This window comes from Aulonocara sp. 'chitande type north' Nkhata Bay, linkage group LG6, assembly GCF_057382095.1.
Source record: "Aulonocara sp. 'chitande type north' Nkhata Bay isolate Kocher_YH1m ecotype deep benthic linkage group LG6, A_spYH_male_GT1.1, whole genome shotgun sequence".
NCBI classification, from domain to species: Eukaryota; Metazoa; Chordata; class Actinopteri; order Cichliformes; family Cichlidae; genus Aulonocara; species Aulonocara sp. 'chitande type north' Nkhata Bay.
In genome coordinates this window covers 45,115,332-45,142,863 of record NC_141349.1, presented here as the reverse complement: position 1 = coordinate 45,142,863, position 27,532 = coordinate 45,115,332, and the positions used below count along the sequence as shown (strand labels likewise).

At 44.4% G+C, this 27,532-nt stretch overlaps 1 protein-coding gene across 2 annotated transcripts in view; it reads left to right on the top strand.

Annotated features, from left to right (window-relative positions):
• Positions 1-16,241: 16,241 nt before the first annotated feature.
• The window catches only part of LOC147328720 (equilibrative nucleoside transporter 1-like), a 34,979-nt gene continuing 23,688 nt past the window's right edge, over positions 16,242-27,532 (top strand). Inside the window, exons 1-5 of one of the 2 annotated variants that reach the window (XM_086297323.1) lie at positions 16,242-16,428; positions 21,026-21,166; positions 24,578-24,659; positions 24,915-25,087; positions 25,454-25,593. In XM_086297323.1, the coding sequence (XP_086153449.1) occupies positions 21,141-21,166; positions 24,578-24,659; positions 24,915-25,087; positions 25,454-25,593 (421 nt within the window). In that variant the 5' untranslated portion in view covers positions 16,242-16,428; positions 21,026-21,140. Of the gene's footprint in view, positions 16,524-21,025; positions 21,167-24,577; positions 24,660-24,914; positions 25,088-25,453; positions 25,594-27,532 lie in introns of both variants that reach the window. The other variant, XM_086297320.1, reaches the window with a different exon arrangement.

Sequence of the window (27,532 nt, the reverse complement as noted above, 5' to 3'; positions counted from 1 at the left end):
CAGCAGAGGGGAAGAAACTGTTCTTATGGCGAGAGGTTCTGGTGCGAATGGACCAGAGCCTCCTGCCTGAGGGGAGCAGGTCAAACAGATTGTGTCCAGGGTGAGAAGGGTCAGCTGAGATCCGAGCTGCACGCCCCAGTGTCCTGGAGGTGTACAGATCCTGCAGAGATGGGAGTCTGCAGCTAACGAGGATGGACTCGATGATTGCAGTGTAGAATTGCATCATCGTCCGTGTTGGCAGGTTGAATTTCTTCAGCTGCCTCAGGAAGTACATCCTCTGCTGGGCTTTCTTAATGACGGAGGTGATGGTGGGCTCCCACTTCAGGTCCTGGGTGATGGTGGTACCCAGGAAGCGGAATGAGTCCACAGAGGTGATGGGGGTGTCAGTCAGGATGATGGGGGGGAGTGGGGCTGTGTGCTTCCTGAAGTCCTGAAGTCTTCCTGAACCAAAGAGTAAAACAGTGAAATGTGGATTATTAAATATTAGGTCTCTCTCCTCCAAGTCTCTGTTAGTACATGACTTAATAATTGATCAACAAATTGATTTACTCTGCCTTACAGAAACCTGGTTGCAGCAGGATGATTATGTTAGTTTAAATGAATCAACACCCCCGAGTCATTCTAACTACCAGAAATCTCGAAGCACAGGCCAAGGGGGCGGTGTGGCAGCAATTTTTCACACCAACCTATTAATCAACCAAAGACCCAGACAGACTTTTAATTCATTTGAAAGCCTGATGCTTAACATTGTCCACCCCAGCTGTGAAACTCAGAAACCAGTCTTACTTGTTATCATCTATCGTCCACCTGGGCTTTACACAGAGTTTCTGTCTGATTTCTCAGACTTTATATCTAATTTAGTTCTGAGCTCAGATAAAATAATTATTGTGGGTGATTTTAACATCCACGTAGATGCTAAAAATGACAGCCTCAACATGGCATTTAATCTGTTATTAGACTCAATTGGTTTCTCTCAAAATGTAAAAGAACCCACCCACCACTTTAATCACACTCTAGATCTTGTTTTAACATATGGCATAGAAACTGAACATTTTGAACAGTGTTTCCTGAAAACCCTCTCCTGTCTGATCATTTCCTGATAACATTTACATTTACAATAATTGATTACACAGCAGTGGAGAGTAGACTTTATCACAGTAGATGTCTTTCTGAAAGCGCTGTAACTAAGTTTAAGAATATAATCCACCCACTGTTATCATCTCCAATGCCCTGTACCAACACAGAGCAGAGCAGCTATCTGAACGCTACCCCAACAGAGGTCGATCATCTTGTTAATAATTTCACCTCCTCACTACGTACGACTCTGGATACTGTAGCTCCAGTGAAAACTAAGGTCTCTAATCAGAAGTACCTGACTCCGTGGTATAATTCTCAAACACGTAGCCTAAAGCAGATGACTCGTAATCTGGAGAGGAAATGGTCTGTCACAAATTTAGAGGATCATCATTTAGCCTGGAGAAATAGTTTGCTGCTTTATAAGAAAGCCCTCCGCAAAGCCAGAACATCTTACTATTCATCACTGATTGAAGAAAATAAGAACAACCCCAGGTTTCTCTTCAGCACTGTAGCCAGGCTGACAAAAAGTCAGAGCTCTTGTGAGCCAACAATCCCTTTAACGTTAACTAGTAATGACTTCATGAACTTCTTCACAAATAAAATTTTTATCATTAGAGAAAAAATTACCAGTAATCATCCCACAGATGTAATATTATCTACAGCTACTCTTAGTACCATTGATGTTAAGTTAGACTCTTTTTCTCTAATTGATCTTTCTGAGTTAACTTCAATAATTACTTCCTCCAAGCCATCAACGTGTCTTTTAGACCCCATTCCTACAAAACTGCTCAAAGAAGTCCTGCCATTAATTAATTCTTCGATCTTAAATATGATCAACCTATCTCTAATGATCGGCTATGTACCTCGGGCCTTCAAGCTAGCTGTAGTTAAACCTTTACTCAAAAAGCCATCTCTAGACCCAGCAGTCTTAGCTAATTATAGGCCAATCTCCAACCTTCCTTTCATATCAAAAATCCTTGAAAGAGTAGTTGTCAAACAGCTAACAGATCATCTGCAGAGGAATGGTTTATTTGAAGAGTTTCAGTCAGGTTTCAGAGCTCATCACAACACAGAAACAGCTTTAGTGAATGTTACAAATGATCTTCTTATGGCCTCTGACAGTGGACTCATCTCTGTGCTTGTCCTGCTAGACCTTAGTGCAGCATTCGATACTGTCGACCATAATATCCTATTAGAGCGATTAGAACATGCTGTAGGTATTACAGGTACTGCACTGCAGTGGTTTGTATCATATCTATCTAATAGACTCCAGTTTGTGCATGTAAATGGAGAGTCCTCTTCACACACTGAGGTTAATTATGGAGTTGCACAGGGTTCAGTGCTAGGACCAATTCTGTTTACATTATACATGCTTCCCTTAGGCAATATCATTAGAAGACATAGCATACATTTACACTGCTATGCAGATGACACCCAGCTCTATCTGTCCATGAAGCCAGATAACACACACCAATGAGTTAAACTGCAGGAATGTCTTAAAGACATAAAGACCTGGATGGCCGCTAACTTTCTGCTTCTTCATTCAGATAAAACTGAGGTTATTGTACTCGGCCCTGAAAAGCTTAGAAATATGGTATCTAAGCAGATTCTTACTCTGGATGGCATTACCTTGGCCTCCAGTAACACTGTGAGGAACCTTGGAGTCATTTTTGACCAGGACATGTCCTTCAATGCACATATTAAACAAATATGTAAGACTGCGTTCTTCCATTTGCGCAACATCTCTAAAATTAGAAATATCCTGTCTCAGAGTGACGCTGAAAAACTAGTTCATGCATTTATTACTTCCAGGCTGGACTACTGTAATTCATTATTATCAGGAAGTCCTAAAAACTCCCTGAAAAGCCTTCAGCTAATCCAAAATGCTGCAGCAAGAGTCCTGACAGGGACTAGAAAGAGAGCAGATTTCTCCTGTTTTGGCTTCCTGTTAAATCCAGGATTCAAAATCCTGCTCCTCACATACAAGGTCTTAAATAATCAGGCCCCTTCTTATCTTAATGACCTTGTAGTACCATATCACCCTATTAGAGCACTTCGCTCTCGCTCTGCAGGCCTACTTGTTGTTCCTAGAGTATTTAAAAGTAGAATGGGAGGCAGAGCCTTCAGTTTTCAGGCCCCTCTTCTGTGGAACCAGCTTCCAGTTTGGATTCAGGAGACAAACACTATCTCTACTTTTAAGATTAGGCTTAAAACTTTCCTTTTTGCTAAAGCATATAGTTAGGGCTGGATCAGGTGACCCTGAATCCTCCCTTAGTTATGCTGCAATAGACATAGGCTGCCGGGGGATTCCCATGATGCATTGAGTTTTTCCTTCCAGTCACCTTTCTCACTCACTATGTATTAACAGACCTCTCTGCATTGAATCATATCTGTTATTAACCTCTGTCTCTCTTCCACAGCATGTCTTTTATCCTGTCTTCCTTCTCTCACCCCAACCGGTCGCAGCAGATGGCCGCCCCTCCCTGAGCCTGGTTCTGCCGGAGGTTTCTTCCTGTTAAAAGGGAGTTTTTCCTTCCCACTGTTGCCAAAGTGCTTGCTCATAGGGGGTCATATGATTGTTGGGTTTTTCTCTGTATCTATGAAGCGCCTTGAGGCGACTTATGTTGTGATTTGGCGCTATATAAGTAAAATTGAATTGAATTGAATTGATCCTTGATATATTCTTGAGGTGATAGTAAGCTGATTTTGTTATAGTCTTAATGTGTTTTTCTAAGTTTAGGTCTGCATCCATCACTACACCCAAATTTCTCTCCTGGTTTGTGGTTTTTAGGTGTATAGATTGAAGTTCTCTGGTGACCTGTAATCGTTTTTCTTTGGCACCAAAGACTATTACCTCAGTTTTGTTTTTGTTTAGCTGGAGAAAATTGTGGCACAACCAGTCATTAATTTCCTCAATGCATTTACCAAGAGCCTGTACAGGGCCTTGGTCTCCTGGTGACATTGTGATATATATTTGTGTGTCATCTGCATAGCTGTGGTAGTTTATTTTGTTGTTCTTTATAATCTGTGCCAGTGGGAGCATGTAAATGTTAAACAGAAGGGATCCCAAGATGGAACCTTGGGGAACTCCACATGTGATACTTGTCTGCTCAGATGTGAAGTTACCTATTGATACAAAGTATTTCCTGTTTTCTAAGTATGTTTTGAACCAGTTTAGTACAGTTCCTGAAAGACCTGCCCAGTTCTCCAGTCATTTGAGTAATATGTTGTGGTCAACTGTATCAAATGCTGCACTGAGATCCAGTAAAACTAAGACTGACATTTTTCCACTGTCTGTATTCAGACATATGTCATTGAACACTTTGGTCAGAGCGGTTTCAGTGCTGTGGTTCTGTCTAAAACCTGACTGGAAGGCATCATAGCAGTTATTCTGTTTTAAGAAGTAATTGAGCTGTTGAGAAACTGCTTTTTGTTTTGTGATCCTGTTTTCTCCTGTTTATGTATTGTTAGGTAGGTTATGGTTATTTGTTGTATATTTTGTTTTCTTTGGAGTTAGGCAAGTTCCTTTTATTTTCGTATTAGGGATGTTTTGCTTGTTATGTTGGCCTTGGCTCTCCCTGAAGCTGATTGTCAGTCTGAACTCAACCTTTACAGCTGAAGATAAACCTTTTAAAAGCTACCATCTTGACTCCTTCACTATTTTAACTTTATGTTAGCCCCTTCTATAGCCAAGGGACATAACATCAGCCATCCAGGAGGGGCTCAGATTAGAGCCGCTGCTTTTTCATATCGAAAGGAGCCAGTTGAGGTGGTTCAGGGATGCCATAACAGGGATGCCTTCTGGGTAGGTATTCTGGGTTTGTCCCACTGGGGCAGACCCAGGACACGCTGGAGAGATTAGATCTCTCCAGCGTGTCCTGGGAACGCCTTGGTGTTTCCTGGACAAACTGGAGGGGGTTGCCGGGGAGAGGGAGGTCTGGACTTCTCTGCTTAGGCTGCTGCCCCTGCGACCTGACCCCGGATAAGTGGAATAACATGGAAGGACATTTGAAATGCGTGCAGAAAAATTTACTATTTGCCTTCAGACTTGTGTACACTTCAGGGCCCTGTGCTTCGTACGTCGCTTACTACATCCAAGATCAAATGAAACATCCAAGACCAAATCATCGCGCTAACTCTGAGCTCGCTATTCCGGTTCCCCGAACACACCTGTTGTTGACGATTAGTATAGCTGGATGAAGTAATGTGAGATCACTGGGTGGCCCAACAGGGGCTGCGCATCGATAGTAGAAACATTGATCGGCAACCCTTTGATTGGTCGGCGAAAATGTCGAAGGAGCGCGCTCGGTATTTTTCGGCAGCAGAGCAAGAACTCTTGAGTGAGGGATTTCAGGAGTTTCAGAGTTTAATTAAAACGCAAGGGAACACTGCAAAGGCTGCAAAAGCAAGGAGAGAGGGCTGGCAGAAAGTTGCTGACAAATCAAACTCGTAAGTAATTCAATAATAACAATAATAATGGAGTGGATTTATATAGCGCTTTTCAAGGCACCCAAAGCGCTTTACAATGCCACTATTCATTCACTCTCACATTCACACACTGGTGGAGGCAGCTACAGGTGTAGCCACAGCTGCCCTGGGGCAGACTGACAGAAGCCAGGCTGCCATATCGTGCCATCGGCCCCTCTGGCCAACACCAGTAGGCAGTAGGGTAGATTTATCATATCACACCATATTATCCAATATTATATTACATTATATTATATTATAATATGTTATATTATATCCCCTTTCACATTAGAGCCACAACAGGACCCACTAGAACATGGGAACAAGTAAAAGTGAAATATAAGAATATTCTACAGAATGGTAATATTTATCACTTATATTGCTTGTCGTCTCTTGGAAAGAGACCCTGGAATAATCTGTTTGTTTATAACAGCAACCAAGAAAAGGGCAGAGCAAAAAAAGACAGGTGGTGGTCCTGCACCCCCTCGTCAACAAGTTGGTTAAGTGAATAATACCCTCACGGGAAAATCGATAGCTCTCTATGAGCACACTGTCGCGCTGAGCTAAAGGATCCTGTCTGTCCCGCAATATACGCTGAATTCTGAGGACTCTCCTTATCAATCTTGCACCTTCCGCAATGGGTTGCTCGCGTAAACGGACAGGATATGACTGCGACAGACTTCCCAAATCCACCTTCGCTTTTATAGCCGTGGTCTCTCATCTTGATTACACGAAGTAATTTGCAATTACTACTCTGAAATATGAATTACATCTGTAATAATCACATACATGTAATAGAATGTTAATAGTACATTTCCCTTTTTTAGGGAATGACCTGTATGTATCTGTGTGAAATCAATAAAAGGATCAAGTGCTGCATTATCTTTGGTTACAGTGATGTTATTTATTTATGGTGAAACAGTGGTGGAATATCGCTGTTGCTTTCGTATGAATGACGCGGGCATACCTGCGTGGCCGCGATCTAATCCTGTTTACATAAAGTAAACCTGCTCCCCAGCAGGTTTACGCTTACGGCTCTGTTGCTATGACAGCAAGTCCCGGATGGGCTTCGGGGAACCGAACGATCCAGGATCACGCGAAATCGTCAACAATCTAATCCAGCTAACTCACTTAGCGCGGTACGAAGCACAGGCCCCAGACCTTTAGAAGAGGACAATAAACCTAATCATAGAGATCAGGTATACCAAATGGTTTGTTTCCCTGTGAAATTTCTGGTTAAATTTGGAAAGATAAACATTCTGGCTAGAAATGGAAAGAGATTCAAACTAAAAATATATAAGAAATATTCCAGGGAGTGTAAAAGACTCATGGAGTGACTGAGATCTAAAAAAAGCAGCACTCCACTGTGACCACTCTCTTGAAGAGCGCCTCAAGGCGCCTCGTTGTGTGCCTCAACTTTCGGTCTTTTATCACAAGCTAATCTGCCATTTTTTTTTCTTGGTTAGGTTTAGGGATTAGAGATCTGTATGGTATGCTAGCTCCCTACTGCCTCCCAGAAAACGGAAGAAGAGCAGAATATTTTCTTTTCTCTCACGGTTAGCTTACTGCCTTAGCTGCCCAAGTGATGTCAGCCCTTTTTAGCCATAGCCAGTGACTGGTCCTCTCAGCAGTGTTAGCTAGTTCTCTTAGAGCCTGCCATTGCGCCTGTCCTCTGATCCCAATCTCTCTAAGCAGTTTTGCTGTTGTACTGGCAACAAAGCCCCTGCACCCACTTCCACCTGGTTGTGGAGGCTGGAGCCGCTATGGTTAAGGTGAATGTGGCGCTGGAAGCAGCCACCGGTTGCAGCAAGGAAAATGCAGCACGTGTCTGCTGCATGTGGTCAGGTCGTTATATCACAGCACACTGTATGAATTTGCAAAGAGCACCCAAAATGCAGACAAAGAATGTGGAAGAAAACGTGAATATTAACAAAAACATTAACCTACAGGGAGTGCAGAATTATTAGGCAAGTTGTATTTTTGAGGAATAATTTTATTATTGAACAACAACCATGTTCTCAATGAACCCAAAAAACTCATTAATATCAAAGCTGAATGTTTTTGGAAGTAGTTTTTAGTTTGTTTTTAGTTTTAGCTATTTTAGGGGGATATCTGTGTGTGCAGGTGACTATTACTGTGCATAATTATTAGGCAACTTAACAAAAAACAAATATATACCCATTTCTTTTTTTTTCTTTTTTTTTTTTTTTTCTTTTCTTTTTCTTTTTTTGGAAGTGACATCAGAAACAGCAGCATGTGACATCACGTGATGGCGGAGCTTCAGTTCATCCTTTTTTTTTTTTTTTTTTTTTTTTTTTTTAATAGGACAGGGGGAAAGAATGAAAGAAAGAGGGGGAGAGGAAGAAAGAAAACCAAAGGGGAGAAGAGACGGTGAGAAGGGGGGGAAGAGAGAAAAAAAACAAAAAAAAAACAAAAAAAAAAAACTCCTGGGTCACCTGTATGGAGAGAAAGAAAAACAAAAAAAACAGGGGAGACAGCAAACAACAAAGAGCAACATAATAATAAAAAAAAAAAAAAGCACCATCACAATAAACTAGCTAGTCATAGATATCAATAGTTACTAAATAATAAACGATATTGTGCAGCACGCAAGATAGACAGCGCACAGTGTGCTTTGAGGCAGCAGCCAAGAAAGCTGTAGTCCGCATCTGTGAATACCCGTGTGTACACCTGTGTGCATACCTGTGTGGATCAGCATGCTTGCATTCCAAAGGTTTCTCCATGTAATGATCTGCTAGAGAGTGTGGGGAGCCACAGCCCTGTCCTCTATGGTATCAAGCAGGTATGGAGGAGATCAAAACTCCAGACATCCAGAGGCACCCAGAACACAAGAGACCAAGGAAGACCCACAGAGGGGCAGCCGCGCCACTGTCCCAGTAAGAGCTAAGGAGAGTCCCAGATGAGAGCTCATTCAGCAGCCGCGGAGCAGAAGCCAGGGGGAGTTGCAGTGACGCGCCCGTGAGCTCCGCCGGCAGCCAGCTGCGCCTGAGTGACCGAACCCCAGGCCGAGAGGCCGGGGGCACCCCACCTCCAAAGTGGCCCGAGCGAGCGAGGCCCAATAAGCGGCCGCCAAGGAGTGAGCCGGTGTGTACCCGGACACCCACCCCCAGATACAAAGAACCACCAACGCACCGATACCTGAGGGAGTCCGCCACCGGCAGGGGAAGTGGTGGTGGGTGGAAATAGGCCTCCAAACCTTGGAGGGCCCGAGATGTCCCCAGAGAGGTGGCGTCTGATACCCAACCTGACATATAGACACAGACATACAGGCACACACAGACACAAACATCCATTCCCACCCTCATGCTCTCATATGTACTTCACACTCAACCGACGTGGAGACAGACATAAAGGGACGCTGTATACACGATCACACTCCCCAAGCGTACTCTACTAACCGGGTCTAGGTACCCTTGCCCCTGGAGGGGGGAACTGCACCCAGACCCAGGTGGTGTTTCCCTTTTCCCTGCGGCGGGGAGAGGCAGACCGCCCCGACTCCGCAGCAGCAGGGAGGCCCCAGACCGCAGTCGGATGGCCCACTCCTCCTAGCCCCCCCGCTCCAGTAGGCCGCAGAGAATGGGGGTGAGAGAAGACTCCAAACCTCCCTCCACCCGCTCATTGTAGTGTTGATGCATGTGTGTTCTAAGGTGCAATTAAAACCCAGGAGGGCATGGAGCTACCTGCCAGAGAGCAGCAGGTAAGCGCATAGTCCCTCCTGCTAGCCCTCAATGTCTACGTGTATTTAAAATTGAGAGGTGGGCAACGACGCCAGGGGTGAGGCGTACACCCTGATGGTAACTTGGACTCCGTGTATCGTGCCCACCCCCAAGATCCTATATGTATGTGTAATGAGGGTGTGAGTAATGTGAATGTCTAAGTTGTGGGATAAAATTGAGGCAGAGGCAGCCAGAAGGGGACAGAGGGGGGGGGGGGGGGGGGGGGGGTAGCCTCCTCTGCATCCTGGTGACATACCCCTACTCCAAGGCCCTGCATGTGTGGGTGGTTGTGGTGGAGCAGGAGGAGGGAGGCAGCTGGAGATGGGGAGGGAAGGAAGGGAGGGGCAGGTGACCCCTCCCTGGGGCCAGCTCCCCCGCTGACCCCAGTAGGCACTCCCACACTCCGCGACCCGCCAGGTTTCAATTATTTATTTTTACCAGTGACACCAATATAACATCTCCACATTCACAAATATACATTTCTGACATTCAAAAACAAAACAAAAACAAATCAGCGACCAATATAGCCACCTTTCTTTGCAAGGACACTCAAAAGCCTGCCATCCATGGATTCTGTCAGTGTTTTGATCTGTTCACCATCAACATTGCGTGCAGCAGCAACCACAGCCTTCCAGACACTGTTCAGAGAGGTGTACTGTTTTCCCTCCTTGTAAATCTCACATTTGATGATGGACCACAGGTTCTCAATAGGGTTCAGATCAGGTGAACAAGGAGGCCATGTCATTAGTTTTTCTTCTTTTATACCCTTTCTTGCCCGCCACGCTGTGGAGTACTTGGACGCGTGTGATGGAGCATTGTCCTGCATGAAAATCATGTTTTTCTTGAAGGATGCAGACTTCTTCCTGTACCACTGCTTGAAGAAGGTGTCTTCCAGAAACTGGCAGTAGGACTGGGAGTTGAGCTTGACTCCATCCTCAACCCGAAAAGGCCCCACAAGCTCATCTTTGATGATACCAGCCCAAACCAGTACTCCACCTCCACCTTGCTGGCGTCTGAGTCGGACTGGTGCTCTCTGCCCTTTACCAATCCAGCCACGGGCCCATCCATCTGGCCCATCAAGACTCACTCTCATTTCATCAGTCCATAAAACCTTAGAAAAACCAGTCCTGAGATATTTCTTGGCCCAGTCTTGACGTTTCAGCTTGTGTGTCTTGTTCAGTGGTGGTCGTCTTTCAGCCTTTCTTACCTTGGCCATGTCTCTGAGTATTGCACACCTTGTGCTTTTGGGCACTCCAGTGATGTTGCAGCTCTGAAATATGGCCAAACTGGTGGCAAGTGGCATCTTGGCAGCGGCACGCTTGACTTTTCTTAGTTCATGGGCAGTTATTTTGCGCCTTGGTTTTTCCACACGCTTCTTGCGACCCTGTTGACTATTTTGAATGAAACGCTTGATTGTTCGATGATCACGCTTCAGAAGCTTTGCAATTTTGAGACTGCTGCATCCCTCTGCAAGATATCTCACTATTTTTGACTTTTCTGAGCCTGTCAAGTCCTTCTTTGGACCCATTTTGCCAAAGGAAAGGACGTTGCCTAATAATTATGCACACCTGATATAGGGTGTTGATGTCATTAGACCACACCCCTTCTCATTACAGAGATGCACATTACCTAATATGCTTAATTGGTAGTAGGCTTTCGAGCCTATACAGCTTGGAGTAAGACAACATGCATGAAGAGGATGATGTGGACAAAATACTCATTTGCCTAATAATTCTGCACTCCCTGTAAACTTGGTGAACAAAACAAACAACATGAAAAACCTGGGCATGAAACTTGATGTGAACAACAGACAACCTGACAAAGAATGGAAAAGATGGAAGGAAGATGGCGCCGGTGAAGTCGGCTGCTGTCACGACTGCTCCGACCACTTTTTCTTTGTCTTTGTTTTTTAAGTTAGTTTTCAGCGTTTCTAAATCGGCAAAACTATCACCATTGGGTACATTAGGTATGACAGTGACACTCTTGTTTCTATTGGTATAAAATGTACTCCCAATTCGAAGTTTTTAACTCCGGATCCGAGCTGGCCGAGTGAGATCTTGAGGGAGAACAAAAGGAAGCGGCGGCGGCCTAGAGGGAAGCGAGCCGGCGTCAGGAACAGGCTGAGAGCTCGTGCACACCGCACACCTCTGCCTAGCATCCTGCTCGCCAACGTCCAGTCACTGGAGAACAAGCTTGATGACCTCAGGGCCAGGATAAAGTTCCAGAGAGACATTCGGGACTGCAATCTCCTCTGCTTCACCGAGACATGGCTAAACCCAGCGGTGCCGGACCATGCCATCCAGCCGGCCGAGTTCTTCTCGGTTCACCGCATGGACAGGACACGGGACTCGGGGAAGTCAAGGGGAGGCGGCGTGTGTTTAATGGTGAACAAAAACTGGTGCAACAGTGCGAACGTTGTTCCTCTCACATGCTCCTGCACACCAAATCTGGAACTACTGTCCATCATGTGTCTGTCACGGGGTGAAACGGGACAAGTTATTTAGAGTTTTTACTGTGCATGTTTTGCGATGTTTTATCTGTTTAATATTTTAATATTGTATATTGGGTTTGTTTGTATGAATTCTATTGCATGTTTTTATCTTATTTAATTGAACACCTGTCCTGTAAAGACTCCACCCCTATCTGATTACTAACTTGATTTCACCTGAGAGGTACCAGAGAGGCCAATAAGAGGGCTGGGTAGACGACAGAAAGGAGCGCTTTTTGAGGACGAGTGAGGAAGGAAAGCTTTGCTTTGAGGAGTTGCGCTCGAAGGCTAGAGGCTGAGCGCCTCGGCTTCAGGCTGGAGGCTCGAAGCGGAAGAGACGAAAGAGATTGACCGGAGTGACTGAGAAGCTGAGCCAGAGATATGGAGAGAAGGCTTGGGCTATAGAGCTGTGACGGACGGCTGCGCTTGAAGGCTGGAGGCTGAGGGCCTCGGCTGAGGGCTGGAGGCTCGAGACGGATGAGACTGCAGAGAGCACCAGCGCGAAGGGCACCAGTGCACAGAGGACCAGCGCACAGATCGCCAGCGGGGATTGACAACACCAGCGGGGAGAGCGGAGACAGCACCAGCGGAAGGCACGAGACGGCTGTGCCGATTTGCAGTTTTAAAGAAGCGGCGGGCGGAGTTGAGAGCTCTGCCCACCCGGGCATACCGGGACGCGGAATGCGGGGAGGAAGGCGAGGACTCCGCTGGGTTTCCCTTTTACACCATTTCGCTGGATTTCTTAGTTCTTTGTGACTTTTATACCGTGGCGGATGCCACTGGACTTTTAATGTTGTGTTTTATTGATTTTTATTGTGTTACCCCTTGGCCAGGGTTGTTTTAATTCATTTTACATTTTTAACTATTTAAATATAATAAATTATATTTTAATTATACAGTTTTTTCAATCGTGTGCTTTCCCTTGGCGGCTCCACTGCTCAATCCGGTTGGAGGAAGATTTTCTTCCTTCGCACAAAACCCACTGTGGAAGTAAAACCAGCCTTCCGCCTCCGTTACATGTCGTCCTTTTTATCTACCTCGAGAATTTACATCGGTCATTATAAGTGCCGTTTATATTCCACCACAAGCGGACACGGTCACATGAGTCTCAGACATGTCTCAGCCTCCACCACTCTCAGCACTGGAGCCCCCCAGGGGTGTGTTCTGAGCCCCCTGCTGTACTCTTTGTACACATATGACTGTGTGGCCACTACCAGCTCCACCACCATCATCAAGTTTGCTGACGACACCGTCGTGGTGGGCCTGATCTCTGATAACAACGAGACGGCCTACCTGAAGGAGATTAGGAATCTGGAGAACTGGTGCCAGAGGAACAACCTCCTTCTAAACGTCAGTAAGACCCCTGTCATCAACGAGTGCCCAGTGGAGAAAGTGGACAGCTTCAAATACCTCGGAGTTCACATCACGCAGGACCTGTCATGGTCCTGTCACATCAACACCGTGGTGAAAAAGGCCCGTCAGCGTCTCTACCACCTCAGACGCTTGAGAGACTTCCAACTGCCCTCCAAGGTGCTCAGGAACTTTTACTCGTGCACCATAGAGAGCATCCTGACGGGAAACATCTTAACCTGGTTCGGGAACAGCACCATGCAGGACAGACGAGCTCTACAGAGGGTTGTGCGGTCAGCTGAGCGCACCATCCGCTCCGAGCTCCCTGACCTGCACTCAATCTACAGCAGGCGGTGCTGGACCAAGGCCAGGAAGATCGTGAAGGACCTCAGCCATCCCAACAACAGACTGTTCTCTCTGCTGAGGTCAGGAAAGCGATTCCGCTCCCTGAAGACCAACACAGAGAGACTGAGGAGGAGCTTCTTCCCGCAGGCGATACGGTCTCTCAATCACACCACCACACAGTACTGACCCACACATACAGTTCTTACACACACTGGACATTCTGGACATTGTGTCACGGCCCAGCGGCACGAGGGAACAAAGATGGACACAGGTGCAGAAACCAACCCGGAAGCGAGACGGTAGGGAACAAATGATTTATTTCCGCCCACAGGCAAACAAAAGCAAAAGCAAAGCGGCGCCACCACACTCGTGGCGCGTAGGATTATTTACGATAAAGAGGGCGACCTAGACACCTCTAGGAGACGGCTGAACAGCAGAGGCAGCGGGGAGGTAGAAACAGGACTAGGCAGGGGCCGGGGCATTGGTTTCAGGTGGAGGTGACAGGTGGGGCGGAAGCCCGGAAGCAGTCGAAGCGTGGGGAGGCAGGCAAGTGAGTGGTGGGCCGGCAGGCCACGTCGTGTTAGCAGCAGGCGGCCCAGGTCCAGGAAGGCGGGAGTGAGGGAGACAAGATCTCCACTCCAGGTGCTACCTCTGAGGACAAGAAAGACAAGTAAGACATCACACAGCGTCTGACAGAGTTATGATGCTCTTTGAATTTGAATGAACAGAAACATGGTGGCACGGTGGTTAGCACTGTTGCCGCACAGCAAGAAGGTCCTGAGTTCAATTCCACCATCAGGCCGGGGTCTTCCTGTGTGGAGTTTGCATGTTCTCCCCGTGTTTGCGTGGGTTCTCTCCGGGTACTCCGGCTTCCTCCCACCGTCCAAAGACATGCAGCTTGTGGGGATAGGTTAATTGGATAATCCAAATTGCCACTAGGTGTAAATGTGAGTGTGAATGGTTGTCTTTCCCTATGTGTTAACCCTGTGACAGACTGGCGACCTGTCCAGGGTGTACCCCGCCTTTCGCCCTATGACAGCTGGGATAGGCTCCAGCGCCCCCCGCGACCCTGAAAAGGATAAGCGGAAGCGAATGGATGGATGGATGGGGTCTGGGGGCCGCCCACGACGGCGATGACGCCCGACCAGCAGCCAGGAAAGCGGCCGGCAGAGACGAGGTGGAACAGGACGAGCTGGAACTGATGACGGTGTGGCAACCACAGGACCAGACAAGGCAGGACCAGACGAGGCAGGACCGGATGCTGAAGCCGGACCTGGCGTGGAAGAAGCCACTGTGGCTGGACCAGACGAGGATGAGGCGGCTGAAGCCAGAGCTGGACCATGCGAGGGCGGAGCTGAAGCTGGACCAGGCGACGGCGTGGGTGGAGCTGAAGCTGAACCAGTAATAACACCTTTTTTAAATGATCTCACTTCCTTTTTAATTAAATTTTCCATCTCAGCCTTGTGGTCTTTTTTCTGTGAACTGAATGGTTTTTCAAAGGTCATTTGATGACTGAATAAAGCGATGAAACTAAATCGTATCAAATATCTCAAAAACTCTTACGTGGTATCTAAGGAACTTCATTTGTTCTTTATTTAAATTCCTTTCTGGATTCTAAAGACGTTTTTTCTGCAGTGTGGACGATATGACCCTGATTGCTCCAGATATTTCTTCATCTCTGACCAGTGAAGGCTCCTTATTTCATGACATCATCAGTCATCTGACTCTGGTAGGTCATCTGGATGTTTATACACGTGACAGACAAACAGCTGACCACATGAAATGATGCCAAAAGTTTTCTTTCACTAATTCAAAACGGCGCTGTCCCATTTTTAATTACAATGAGAGTGAAATTTAACTTTGAAACAAATCTCAAACGTATCGTTTTTTTGTCTCTCATTTATTTAGCGGTTTATCTTGTTCATTTTAGGATCTGTGATGTTTGCAGTCCTGAAACAGGACGTTGTGTCTTCAGCTTGTCGGCCATGTTTTCTTTCGTTCTTTCCTGGATGTTTTCTGTGTTTTGTTTTGTTTTTTTAATTGACCCAGATGTTTTGATCTTGGTGTAATGATTAATTATTTGTGTTCTGCATGATGTGCTAAAAAATGTCAGTGGGTCATTTGTGTTTAGGGTGGAGCTTCATCCTGTCATTAATGAGTGACCCTCTTAATTATTGATCGAGTAAAGTTTCATTATCACCTGAAGTCTGGAATAAATAAAAACAAAACAGTTTGAACCTGCATTTTATTCGACAGGATGAGATATTTAATTCATCTGGTGTTGGTGTTTACATTTATTATTAATAATGTGATTAAAAATATTCTTCTGTTTACTACGAATTGAAATGAAAAATCAAACAATAATCTGCAGTTCTGCTCTGAACTCCATGATTAAGATCTTCAGATTTTTCCGATGTCACAGTTTCATCTTGCTTTGTGAAATCCGTGGCTTGACTATCCCGACCACGTTTGTGATAAGTCACATGTTGTAGACTTGTCCTCGTTTACGCGAACACGCTCACAGTTGGATTAAATAAATTCTGGGTTGATTTATGACAACCCCCGTCTGATGGTGTTACAGAAGCCAGTTAGGGAAAGAAATCTCAGCTATGCTGAACTTGCTTCTTGGTTCAGGGAAGAAAAGAAAATTCAACATCAGTAATGACTCAGATATTTCCTCGTTATCTGTGCTGTTGTTCTGCTCCGTTATCATGTTTCCATTATTTGCACAGAAACAAAGTCCATTGCACTGACTGATATCAGAGGTTAAAGGTCAATGGGCTCTGAAGAAGTGATTCTGCTGAAGGTGCAGAAAAAGGAGAGACAAATGAACAAAGGAGAAGAGATAGAAAAGAGGATTTGAAAAAACGTGACAAAAAAGAGGAAGAAAGATTTCACAACAGACTGGCGACCAAAGCTACAGATGAGAAAAACAGACCAAAACCGAGCAAAGTGAGATAAAAGGTTGGTTTTACTGGTTCACACAGCAGGAAGAAAAAGCGGCTGAACGTTATCAATACATCCAGGAATCAGTGAAAGAATATCTGGCTACACTCGAGGTAAAGCCCTTCAGCTGGTTTGTTTCCTGTCAGAGAAATGCGTCATTTAGACTTTCTGCTGATTTTTCTGAACTTCATCTTTTTTCATTAATGTACTGGCTGGTGCCAAATTAAAGGAAAAGCCTGAACCTTTGGTCTTCCAGTAGTGAGGTGTAGCTGGCAGGGCTCCAGTCCACAGCGGGAGAAATCTCACTTTTATGGAAGGAGCAGAAAACCTGTGATGCAGCACAGCCTGCATTTATATCTGAGTTTGTCTTCTTTTCTGCTGTTTAAAGCACCAACGTCCTGGATCTCTGTTGGGATTTCCTTATTATTCTGCCTCATGTTTCTACTGATATTTTTGTTTTGGCGTCACCATGTTTTTACTGACAAGTTCAGCTAAAACTCTGACTTTGTGAATCCTGAGATAAAAGTGATCTTTTTATCCTCTGCAAACAGAGTTGACGTCAACTCTGGGATGGTTACCATGGTAGCATGCTCTGTGAATTTAGCCTGTTCGGTGGGCTGAGTTGAATTGAACTGACAGTAATTCCATCAGTGACTGATTATCAGCTCAGAGTGAGGTTGAGGCTGAGATGACTTTAACGCTCTAAATGAATTTAAAGTGACTTAAAAAGCAGCTGCAGCGAGTCAGGTTGTAATCGATTACATCCCCCAGCAGCCTACACCTACTGCAGCATAACTAAGGGAGGATTCAGGGTCCCCTGGTCCAGCCCTAACTATATGCTTTAGCAAAAAGGAAAGTTTGAATCTTGACAGTAGAGATAGTGTCTGTCTCCTGAATCCAAACTGGAAGCTGGTTCCACAGAAGAGGGGCCTGAAAACTGAAGGCTCTGCCTCCCATTCTACTTTTAAATACTCTAGGAACAACAAGTAGGCCTGCAGAGCGAGAGCGAAGTGCTCTAATAGGGTGATATGGTACTACAAGGTCATTAAGATAAGATGGGGCCTGATTATTTAAGACCTTGTATGTGAGGAGCAGGATTTTGAAATCTGGATTTCTGAACAGGGAGCCAATGAAGAGAAGCCAAAACAGGAGAATGGCCTGTATTTGTATAGCGCTTTACTTATCCAGTCATCCACCCATGCACACACATTAACACACTGGTGATGGCAAGCTACATTGTAGCCACCCTGGGGCGCACTGACAGAGGCAAGACACTGGCGCCACCGGGCCCTCTGACCACCACCAGCAGGCAACGGGTGAAGTGTCTTGCCCAAGGACACAACGACCGAGACAGCTCTCTCTTTCTAGTCCCTGTCAGGACTCTTGCTGCAGCATTTTGGATTAACTGAAGGCTTTTCAGGGAGTTTTTAGGACTTCCTGATAATAATGAATTACAGTCGTCCAGCCTGGAAGTAATAAATGCATGAACTAGTTTTTCAGCGTCACTCTGAGACAGGATATTTCTAACTTTAGAGATGTTGCACAAATGGAAGAACGCAGTCTTACATATTTGTTTAATATGTGCGTTGAAGGACATGTCCTGGTCAAAAATGACTCCAAGGTTCCTCACGGCATTACTGGAGGCCAAGGTAATGCCATCCAGAGTAAGAATCTGCTTAGATACCATATTTCTAAGATTAATAATAACTAACTATTGAATGCAGAGAGGTCTATTAACACATAGTGAATGAAGAGGAAACAGCCAATACATCATGGGAATCCCCCAGCAGCCTACACTTATTGTAGCATAAGCAAGGGAGGATTCAGGGTCACCTGATCCAGCCCTAACTATCAGGATCAGGAAGAAAAAAAAGTGGACAGTGACCGCACAGAGAGGACGCCAATGTTCACATGGTGGAGAGGAGTGAAAGAAGCATCTATGTCCACGTCTTCAAGCTTCAAGCTAAAGAAGCTCAGACACTTTTCTTTCCAAGCTCCTTAGAATAACATAACATGACCTCCTCAGCACCTACCTGTTATAAAAGTCCATCAGCTGGACCTGAGACCTCCATGAAATCTGACCAGCAACTTTAACCAGGTTAGCAAGTCTGGTCTCATTGGTTAAAGACAAATTACCGTAACCAAGCAATTAGGGCTGTGCGATATGACCAAAATCTCATATCCCGATATAAGACGTCTATCGTCCCGATAACGATATAAATCACACAAATGTAACTTTTTCTGTAAAGTCTGTGAATCTCGGGCAGCTCAACTTGCGTGAAGTGTTTCCAGCTGGGCGTCGTGTAGCTGGAGTCGAGTGTTTTAACCGATGCATGAAACGATGCATTTTTAGACATAAGTTGTAATGGCGCCGTTTTCTTTCTGAGTATTTATTACACGGCGTGCTGCGGGGAAAAGCCTGTTCTAACGTTTGAGTCTACGGTTTATTTTTTAGCACCTGACGGCTCTTTTTTTCTTCTCATTCAGTTTATTTTGAAAAGTCTCAATGGGATCTTGAGCTTTATTGTGAAAGGTTTATGTGGAACATAAACAAGCGGACACGCGATGGTCTTATCATCATTGTTGCTAACAACAACGCATAAAAACAGGCGCTTGTCCGTCCGTGGTGGTTATATTAAATATAAGAGAAAGAGAACTTTAAGAAATGAATAATAACTATAGTGACATCAGAACATGAAAAAATATTGTTGTAAACAGTCTATTTTGCGACACCACAAAACAAACGATAGCGTAAAATGAAACGATAGACGTTTTTATATCGTCATCCGATATATATCGTTATATCAAACAGCCCTACAAGCAATGATACAAAACATTAAAACTGATTCAACAAAACTTTATAAAAAAGGGTCATCATTTCACATGAAATGTTCAACACTCCTTAAAAAGTACAGCTTTGTTGGACTTTTTTTCACTGTGGAATCAAAATGTGACTCAAAGAACAGAGCCTTATCAAGGACAACCCCCAAATTCTTACAACTATCCACCAGTTCAATGGCAGCAGTCTCAGTGCAGGATGGGGGATGGCTTCCTGAAGTCAATAACCATGTCCTTAGTTTCAAAGGTGTTGATCTTTAAGAATAACTGATCACACCAAGAACCAAACTCATCCACAACATCGTACGTCGTAGTCTAAGGAGCTCGGAAAGAAAAGCATCCAGACTGCTATCTTTTATGGTGTGGTCTGCTGGGGCGGCAGCATCTCTGCTGGGGACAGGAAGAGACTGAACAGGGTGATCCGAAGGGCCAGCTCTGTTCTAGGATGCCCTCTGGACCCAGTGGAGGTGGTGAGTGACAGGAGAACGGCGGCTAAGCTGTCATCCCTGATGGACAACATCTCCCACCCCATGCAGCAGACTGTGACAGCACTGAGCAGCTCCTTCAGTGGGAGACTGCGGCACCCACGGTGTGGGACGGAGAGATTTCGCAGGTCTTTCCTCCCCACTGCTGTCAGACTCCATAATAAAGACTTTAACTGATCAAGCACACACATCCATACATATGCAATAATACTAAGTGCAATAATCCTTTCTGTCATCGTTGTATTTTTACTCAGTTGTATATAGTATTTGTATTTGTATTCTATTTTTATCTTATTGTATATTTATTTTATTTTATTCTACTGTATATAGTATTTTATTTTATTCTATTCTGTACAGTTGTGTACTGTATTTATTCTTATTGTATTCTAATTTTTGCCTCATAACTTTTGCACTGTCCACTTCCTGCTGTGACAAAACAAATTTCCCACGTGTGGGACTAATAAAGGTTATCTTATCTTATCTTATCTTATCTTTACATTTCCTTGAAGACGTTTCACATCCGAGAAGCTTCTTCAGTTCTAAGAGCAACTGGTGGAGAGTCCCAGGTATTTAAGTGTTATGGGAGTGTCCCCATAAGAGGGTCGTGGACCCCCTATTGATCCTCTACCTAATCACACGAGCCAAGGTGTGAAAACGAGTGTAGGTCACAATCAGCAAGGGCTGGATATTACACCAAAAAAAATACACAAATCCAACCAAAGCTGTAAGACGCAGAAGGTGGTTTGAGAATAGGTGAGAAGAATCAGAGCGATAAAAGATGGGAGCAAAACTAACACAGGACACAAAAAAGACTAACTTTCAAAGTAAAAAAGGAAGTGACCGAAAGATAATACACACATAGAAGATGACAGAAATACCACCAAAGGTCAAATAAAGAAACAATAAAGAGTAAAACACCGAAACACAAGGCAACGAAACCAAAGCAGGAACAACAATGCCCTAATGACTCAACATATTCAAAGACACCAAACGAGCTGTGAGAAATAACACGAACGTGAGCAAGACATGTTCACAGTGCATCTGTTTTCAGACTCCTGATAGTGTTTCAACCAATCAGTATTCAGTTTGCTGCTTTGCATCACGATGATTCTCTCAGTTTGTACCAAACTGTGTTTGAAAGTCTTGGATTAATTTCTTTTCTTTTGAAAGGCTCTGGGTCAGCAACATCACAGCTTCAGGAATTTAAAGGGATGTTTCAAACAAACTATTTAGTAAAGCTAACAGATACTCTTTAACCCTAACTCTGGAACTCTTATCTGTGTCACACACAGCTCCACCTCCTGCTCCTCCTCCAGACCGTCCGACGGGGTGCACCTTAGACCTTCAAGTCATCGCTCCATCAGCTGATGAGTTTATTTGTTCACTTGACTGATTCCTAAGAGAAAAATGGCTGCCAACTCACCGAAAGACAAGTGAGTAAAACAAAGAAGTGAGAATATTTTCACATTCATGCATAAAAAAGACAAAACAATCAGCAGTGACTATGTTCAGAAGTTCTTAGAAGTAGACATCACTGCTGATGACGAGTTATTATATATAATCAATATAACAAATGTGACAGATGATCAGATGTTAAAGTTTTGTTGTATCAGAAAACCAAAACTTGTAATCAAATAAATCAACAGGGACGGATTTTAATGTGATAAAGCTGCTGTTAGTTCAGGTCAGTTCGGGTTAGTTTTTAGTTTCTGATCTTTAAACATTTTCATAAAGTTTCAAGTGGTTTGTTGACGTTTGTGAACTGAGTGAAAAGTGGCTGCAGGGTGACGATAAGCAGTGACTGCAGCACAGAGATAAACTGATTATCAATAACACACCCTACACACACGCGCGCACACAAGTAACATATTTAGCAGTGTATATGAATATGGATGTTGCACACAGACGGATGTTTGGAACATGTGTGAATGTATTACTATAAAAGACTGCATTGTAAAGATGGCAGCTGGGATCAAGGAGCATCCTGACACTGCATCATGCAGAGAGTGGGAGGGGTTCACCAGCATGGGTGAGGATTTAGCAGATATCCTAACACGTGAAAAGGTCCTCACGTGTTAGGATATCCTCACTGTCAGCTGTACAGAAAACAGAAAGGGCACCCATCGAAGCTTTGGCAACTTCAAAGAGTACCTTCCTGCAGGGAGTGGTTGTGCTAGCAGAAAACACCAGGAAAGGCCAAAGAAACTCGGTCAAGGCCAGCATCCCCTAAAGACAAGGACAGACAAGATAGACTAAAATGGGCAAAATCGCTCATACTGGCATACTGGCAATGAATCTTCAAGATGGCGGCGCGCACGGGTGCAGCGGCTCTTAGCTCTCTTGTGTTCTAAGGTCAGTGAATCCCAGGAAGGCGGCAGGTCCTGATGGAATACATGGAAAGGTTCTCAGAGCATGTGCTGACGAACTGACCGGAGTCTTCACTAAAATCTTCAACCTTTCCTTGTCATCAAACACCGTCCCGCCCTGCCTCAAAACCTCCACCATCATCCCCATCGCCAAGAAGACAGCTGTGGCCAGCCCAAATGACTACAGGCCTGTTGCACTTACGTCTGTAGTGATGAAGTGCTTTGAGAGACTGGTCTGTCAGCACATCAGGGCCGGTCTGCCTCCCACTCTGGACCCCCACCAATTTGCCTACAGGACAAATCGTTCCACCGAGGACGCTATCACCATAGCGCTCCACACTGCGCTGAGTCACCTGGAGCACCGAGGAAGCTATGTGAGAATGCTCTTTCTGGACTTCAGCTCAGCATTCAATCATATCATCCCAGAGATCCTGGTCCAAAAACTGTCTCACCTGGGACTCTCTACCCCCATCTGCCTCTGGATCAAGGACTTCCTGACAAATAGACCACAGTCTGTCAGACTCGGCCCCCACCGGTCCAGCACCATCACACTCAGCACCGGGTCTCCACAAGGATGTGTTTTGAGTCCCCTCCTGTTTACGCTCTACACATCCGACTGCTCCCCTACCCATCTCTCAAACACCATCATAAAGTTCGCGGATGACACCACAGTGGTTGGACTCATCTCAAGGGGGGAGGAGTCGGACTACAGAGATGAGGTCAACAGACTGACTGAGTGGTGTTCAGTTAACAACCTCCAACTGAACACCACGAAAACTAAAGAACTTATCTTGGACTTCAGGAAGGGCAGAGCAGACCCGGCCCCACTTTACATTCACGGGAGCTGTGTGGAGAGGGTACAGTCCATGAGGTTTCTGGGCGTGCAGATCTCTGATGACCTCTCCTGGACTGCAAATACTACAGCGGTGGTTAAAAAGGCCCAGCAGCGTCTCCACTTTCTGAGAGTGCTCAGGAGGAACAACCTGGAGGAGAGGCTGCTGGTGACATTTTACAGAGCCACCATAGAGAGCATCCTAACGTACGGCATAACAACATGGTATGCAGGGTGCTCAGCTGCGGACAGGAAAGTACTGCAGAGGGTCATCAACACAGTCCAGAAGATCACTGGCTGCTCTCTGCCCAGCCTGGAGGTCACTGCAAACTCTCGGTACCTCAGCAGAGCTGGCAATATCATCAAGGACCACTCTCACCCCAGCAACCAACTGTTTGAACTATTACCGTCAGGCCGACGGTACAGGTCACATAAAACCAGGACAAACAGATTCAGGGATAGCTTCTTTCCCAGAGCTATCACCGTAGTAAATAAGCACAAAAACAATTGAACCTGCTTAGCTATACCATACTGTCATTATATTATGCTGCTATCCTGTATATATTGTTCATTCTATTGTTTGAGTACTTACGATTGTTTTTTTGTACTTTTTATATTTTACATTTATATTTATTATTGAAACTTGCACTCCAATTTCGTTGTACTCTGTACAATGACAATGAAGGCTATTCTATTCTATTCTATGCCAGACTCCAAAAGCTCCCACCAGAGGTGGCAAAAGAACAGACATCCCTTACTTAAGACGTACACATACTACTGTTGAAAAATACTCCAAGTAATAGCTGAAGTACTGATTCAACTTTACTCTGATACTCTGATTCTTTACTGAAGTAAGAGTGAATATGTATTTAGCTGAGTAAGAAAACAAAGGTTACTCTTTGGAGGGCGTTCCTCTCAGGTGTTGGTATGAAGGTGGAGTTCAGTGAACGAGTCTCTGCTCCACTTGATGTAAGCTAACTGTGACCATGAACCCAAAGCCACTGTGCAGCAGTCACACACTGTTCTTTACTATAAACCCATCACAGTGCAGTAAACTAAGTTTCAGGAAGCATTTGAATTTTCGCTCTGTAGCCCAAAAGATTTGAGATTTGAAACGTGACAAGCACAACGAAGGCAGGACTGATTTTTCTGTCTGTTCAGACAGCAGCTGTTTGTGAATGGACCGGTTTTACTCAAGCACTTTATACAACATACCTCATTCATACAAGCACCTCTTTCTAGACCTACATGCTTTCTGTCTAACATGCACATGCCAATGAGTGTATCAGTGTCTTGGCCAAGACACATACAGACTGCAGACTGGAGCAGCTAGCAACCAACAACCTTATAATTAGTAGATGACCTGCTCTACCTCCTGAGCTACAACCAAATCCAATGCTAGGCCCTTTGCGCTACCATTGTACAGAGACTGTAAATAAATGATGTAAGATAAGGGTTAAAACAGACACACCTGAGTATTAGCTGACACTTAGCTGATCCACCTGCAGAAAACCTTACAGAAACAGATCTGATGAGTTTAGTAAAATATTTATACCTGGTTTTAATCCTTTACCACTTCTCATTATTCTGCGACTCTTTCACAGTGAAAGCATCAGAATAACATTTTATTTTAAAAATCTCTGCAGGTATTTTGGAGTATGGCTGATTTTCTTCATGCTTGGTTTGGGAACGTTGCTGCCGTGGAACTTTTTCATGACTGCTACCAAGGTGTGACATTGCTTCCTGTTTTCACTTACATACTATTTTGTCCTCAAAATAAATTTTTATTTTGAAAGATATTGCATTATATTTGAAACAGTAGTTTGTTTGTAGACAAACAACAGCTGTGATGAAGTGAGTAACTGTGTTTATCAGAGGTGTTTTGCAGGTATTTCATGACCAGCTGCAGGTAAACTGAGTCATTAAAGGTATTTGTGGAGTTAGTGTCACTGCAGCTTTATGCTCTGTCTGCCTGTCTGTCAGTACTTCACCAGCCGTCTGAAGGACACCTCAGTGGTAATTTCTTCAGCCAATCAGACAGAGGTATCCAGTGATGATCGCACTGTCCTCGAGGCCATATTCAACAACGTCATGACGCTCTGTGCAATGTTACCACTGCTCATCTGCACGTGTCTCAACTCCTTCCTGCTCTCACTGTGAGTAAAGCGCCACACTGCTGACATCAGCGAATGTATTAGTGAATGTGTTAGTACTTATATTTTTACTACAAACCTCAGTCACTCAATTACACACACATTCATACGAGCTGTAAACAGTATTTTCTATACTTTATTGTCTCTTCTAAAATTCACACACACACACTGATGGATGCATCAGGGTTATGGCCACTTCAGCATGCAGACTGCAGCAGCCAGGGTCCAAATAACTAATCGGGTCATTCGACTGGTAAATGACCCGCTCTATCGCCTGAGCCAAAACCGCACAATATCCCTTTAAAGAGCATCTGCTCACCTTGAGCTCCAAGCCTGTCCTTGAGCTTCCTCTTTTCCTTCTCCTGTCAGAATCTCGCAGCGTCTGCGTGTCATGGGCAGTCTCTTTGTCATCATGCTTGTTTTCATCATCACCGCTGTCCTTGTGAAAGTTCCTCTAGAGCCCTTCCACTTCTTCCTCAGTACCATGGTGAAGATCGTCATCATCAACTGTGAGTCTTTTTTTTCTTTGTTTTGTTTGTTTGTCCGTATGTTCAGCCTTTGGGCCATACTACAGGGCAGTCTGTTAATCTGTTCGTTCATTCGTTCTGGGATCTTACAGATCAGTTTTTAACCAGGTCTGTAAGATCCCGGATTTTTTATGCAGCCAGACTGAGGAACTGAGCTCATGGTTTTATTCCACCTGTCGGACTGCTTTGGTCACTGTGGCTCATTTAAAAACCAGACTACCTAAAACTAAATCCGAGCTGTCAGACGCGACTGCTGTCGAGCTGAGTGGAAAAAGGACAAACTACAAGTGATGTTCCAGATGCCAAAGAACTGTTGGCATCAATATAAAAAAAAACTGTAAAAGATGCCAAAAGAAAACACTTTTTATTTAAAACTATTAACTCTGTTCTTAGTGCACCACATACTGACTGTATCGAGCCCTCGCCCGAAGGCTGTGAAATTTTTTTACACTTTTTTATTGAGGTCTCGTCCACAAGGGCCCAGATCTCTCCTTGTGCTCATAAATAAATAATAAGAAATAACATTTTATTTATATAGCACCTTTCTACACAGAATCACAAAGTGCTGCACATAAGATAATAAATTATAAAAGGTAAAACAGACAATATGAAACAGGCAGAAATTTAACCAAAAACAGTTTTAAAAAGGTGAGTTTTGAGTTGTTTTTTAAAAACAACTATTGAGTCCACAGTTCTTAATGTATGAGGGAGAGAGTCCACAGTCTCGGGGCCACAGAGGCAAAAGCTCTGTCACCCTTAGTTCTCATCTTAGTCTGTTTTATAGCAAGTAAGCCCTGATCAGATGACCTCCGGGACCTGCTGGGGACATCGGGCTGTAGCAGATCGGAGATGTAGGCTGGTGCCAGTCCATGCAAGGCTCTAAATGTCAAGACCAGGATCTTAAAATGTACTCTAAATTCCACAGGAAGCCAGTGTAGCTGAAATAGCAACGGTGTCACATGAGAATACTTGGAGGATTTTGTCAACAGCCTCGCTGCAGCGTTTTGCACAACCTGCAGACGATCCAGAGAACCTTTGCTTAGACACATAAACAAAGAGTTACAATAGTCCAAGCGTGAGGAAATAAATGCATGTATCTCCAGTTCAGGGCGAGATTGTGTATTTTGTTGTACAGTTATTTTATTTTCAACTTTAATTTATATATTTTATCTTATTCTTTCCCAGTTAAATTTACCCTTCATTCAAATTTGTGTTGTACAGTTATTTCATTTTTAACTTTAACTTTTATATTTTATTTTATTTTATTCCTTCCTAGTTAAATTTACCCTTTTTAATTTTCATATTTATTTCTTATCTTGTTCATAGCCTTTTTTTCTTTAGGTCACGAGCAGTTGTGTAAGCATTTCACTGCATATCGTACTGTGTATGACTGTATACGTGACAAATAAAATTTGAATTTGAATTTGAAAAAGGGCTGTTTCCATGGAGTGAGCTCTACAAAAGCCAGACTGAAACTTATCGCAAATGTTATGTTTGTCCAGAGCTGCTATAAGATGCTTAGCCACAACCTTTTCTGAAAGCTTAGCAATTAACGGTAATTTAGAGATAGGTCTGTAGCTCCTCCAAAGAGAGGGGTCTAGCTGAGTTTTTTCAAAAAGTGGGAGAATAGCAGCATTTTTAAAATAAACCGGAACTATACTAGACGCCAGTGAAGACTTGATTAGAGTGAGCACAGATGGACCAATAACCAGGAAGTGTCATGGATCGCTGTGTGGCAAGCAGGAGGAGGACCCAAATGCAAAACTCACAGACACGGGGATGAACTCGAGAAACACAGCTTTAATGCTGGTACGGCAGAACACAGGAAATACAAAACTAAACTGGGGAAAAGTAAACTAACACTCACAGGTAGACACAGGAAGATCCACACAACATGAGGGAGAACGCGACGCCGAACAGA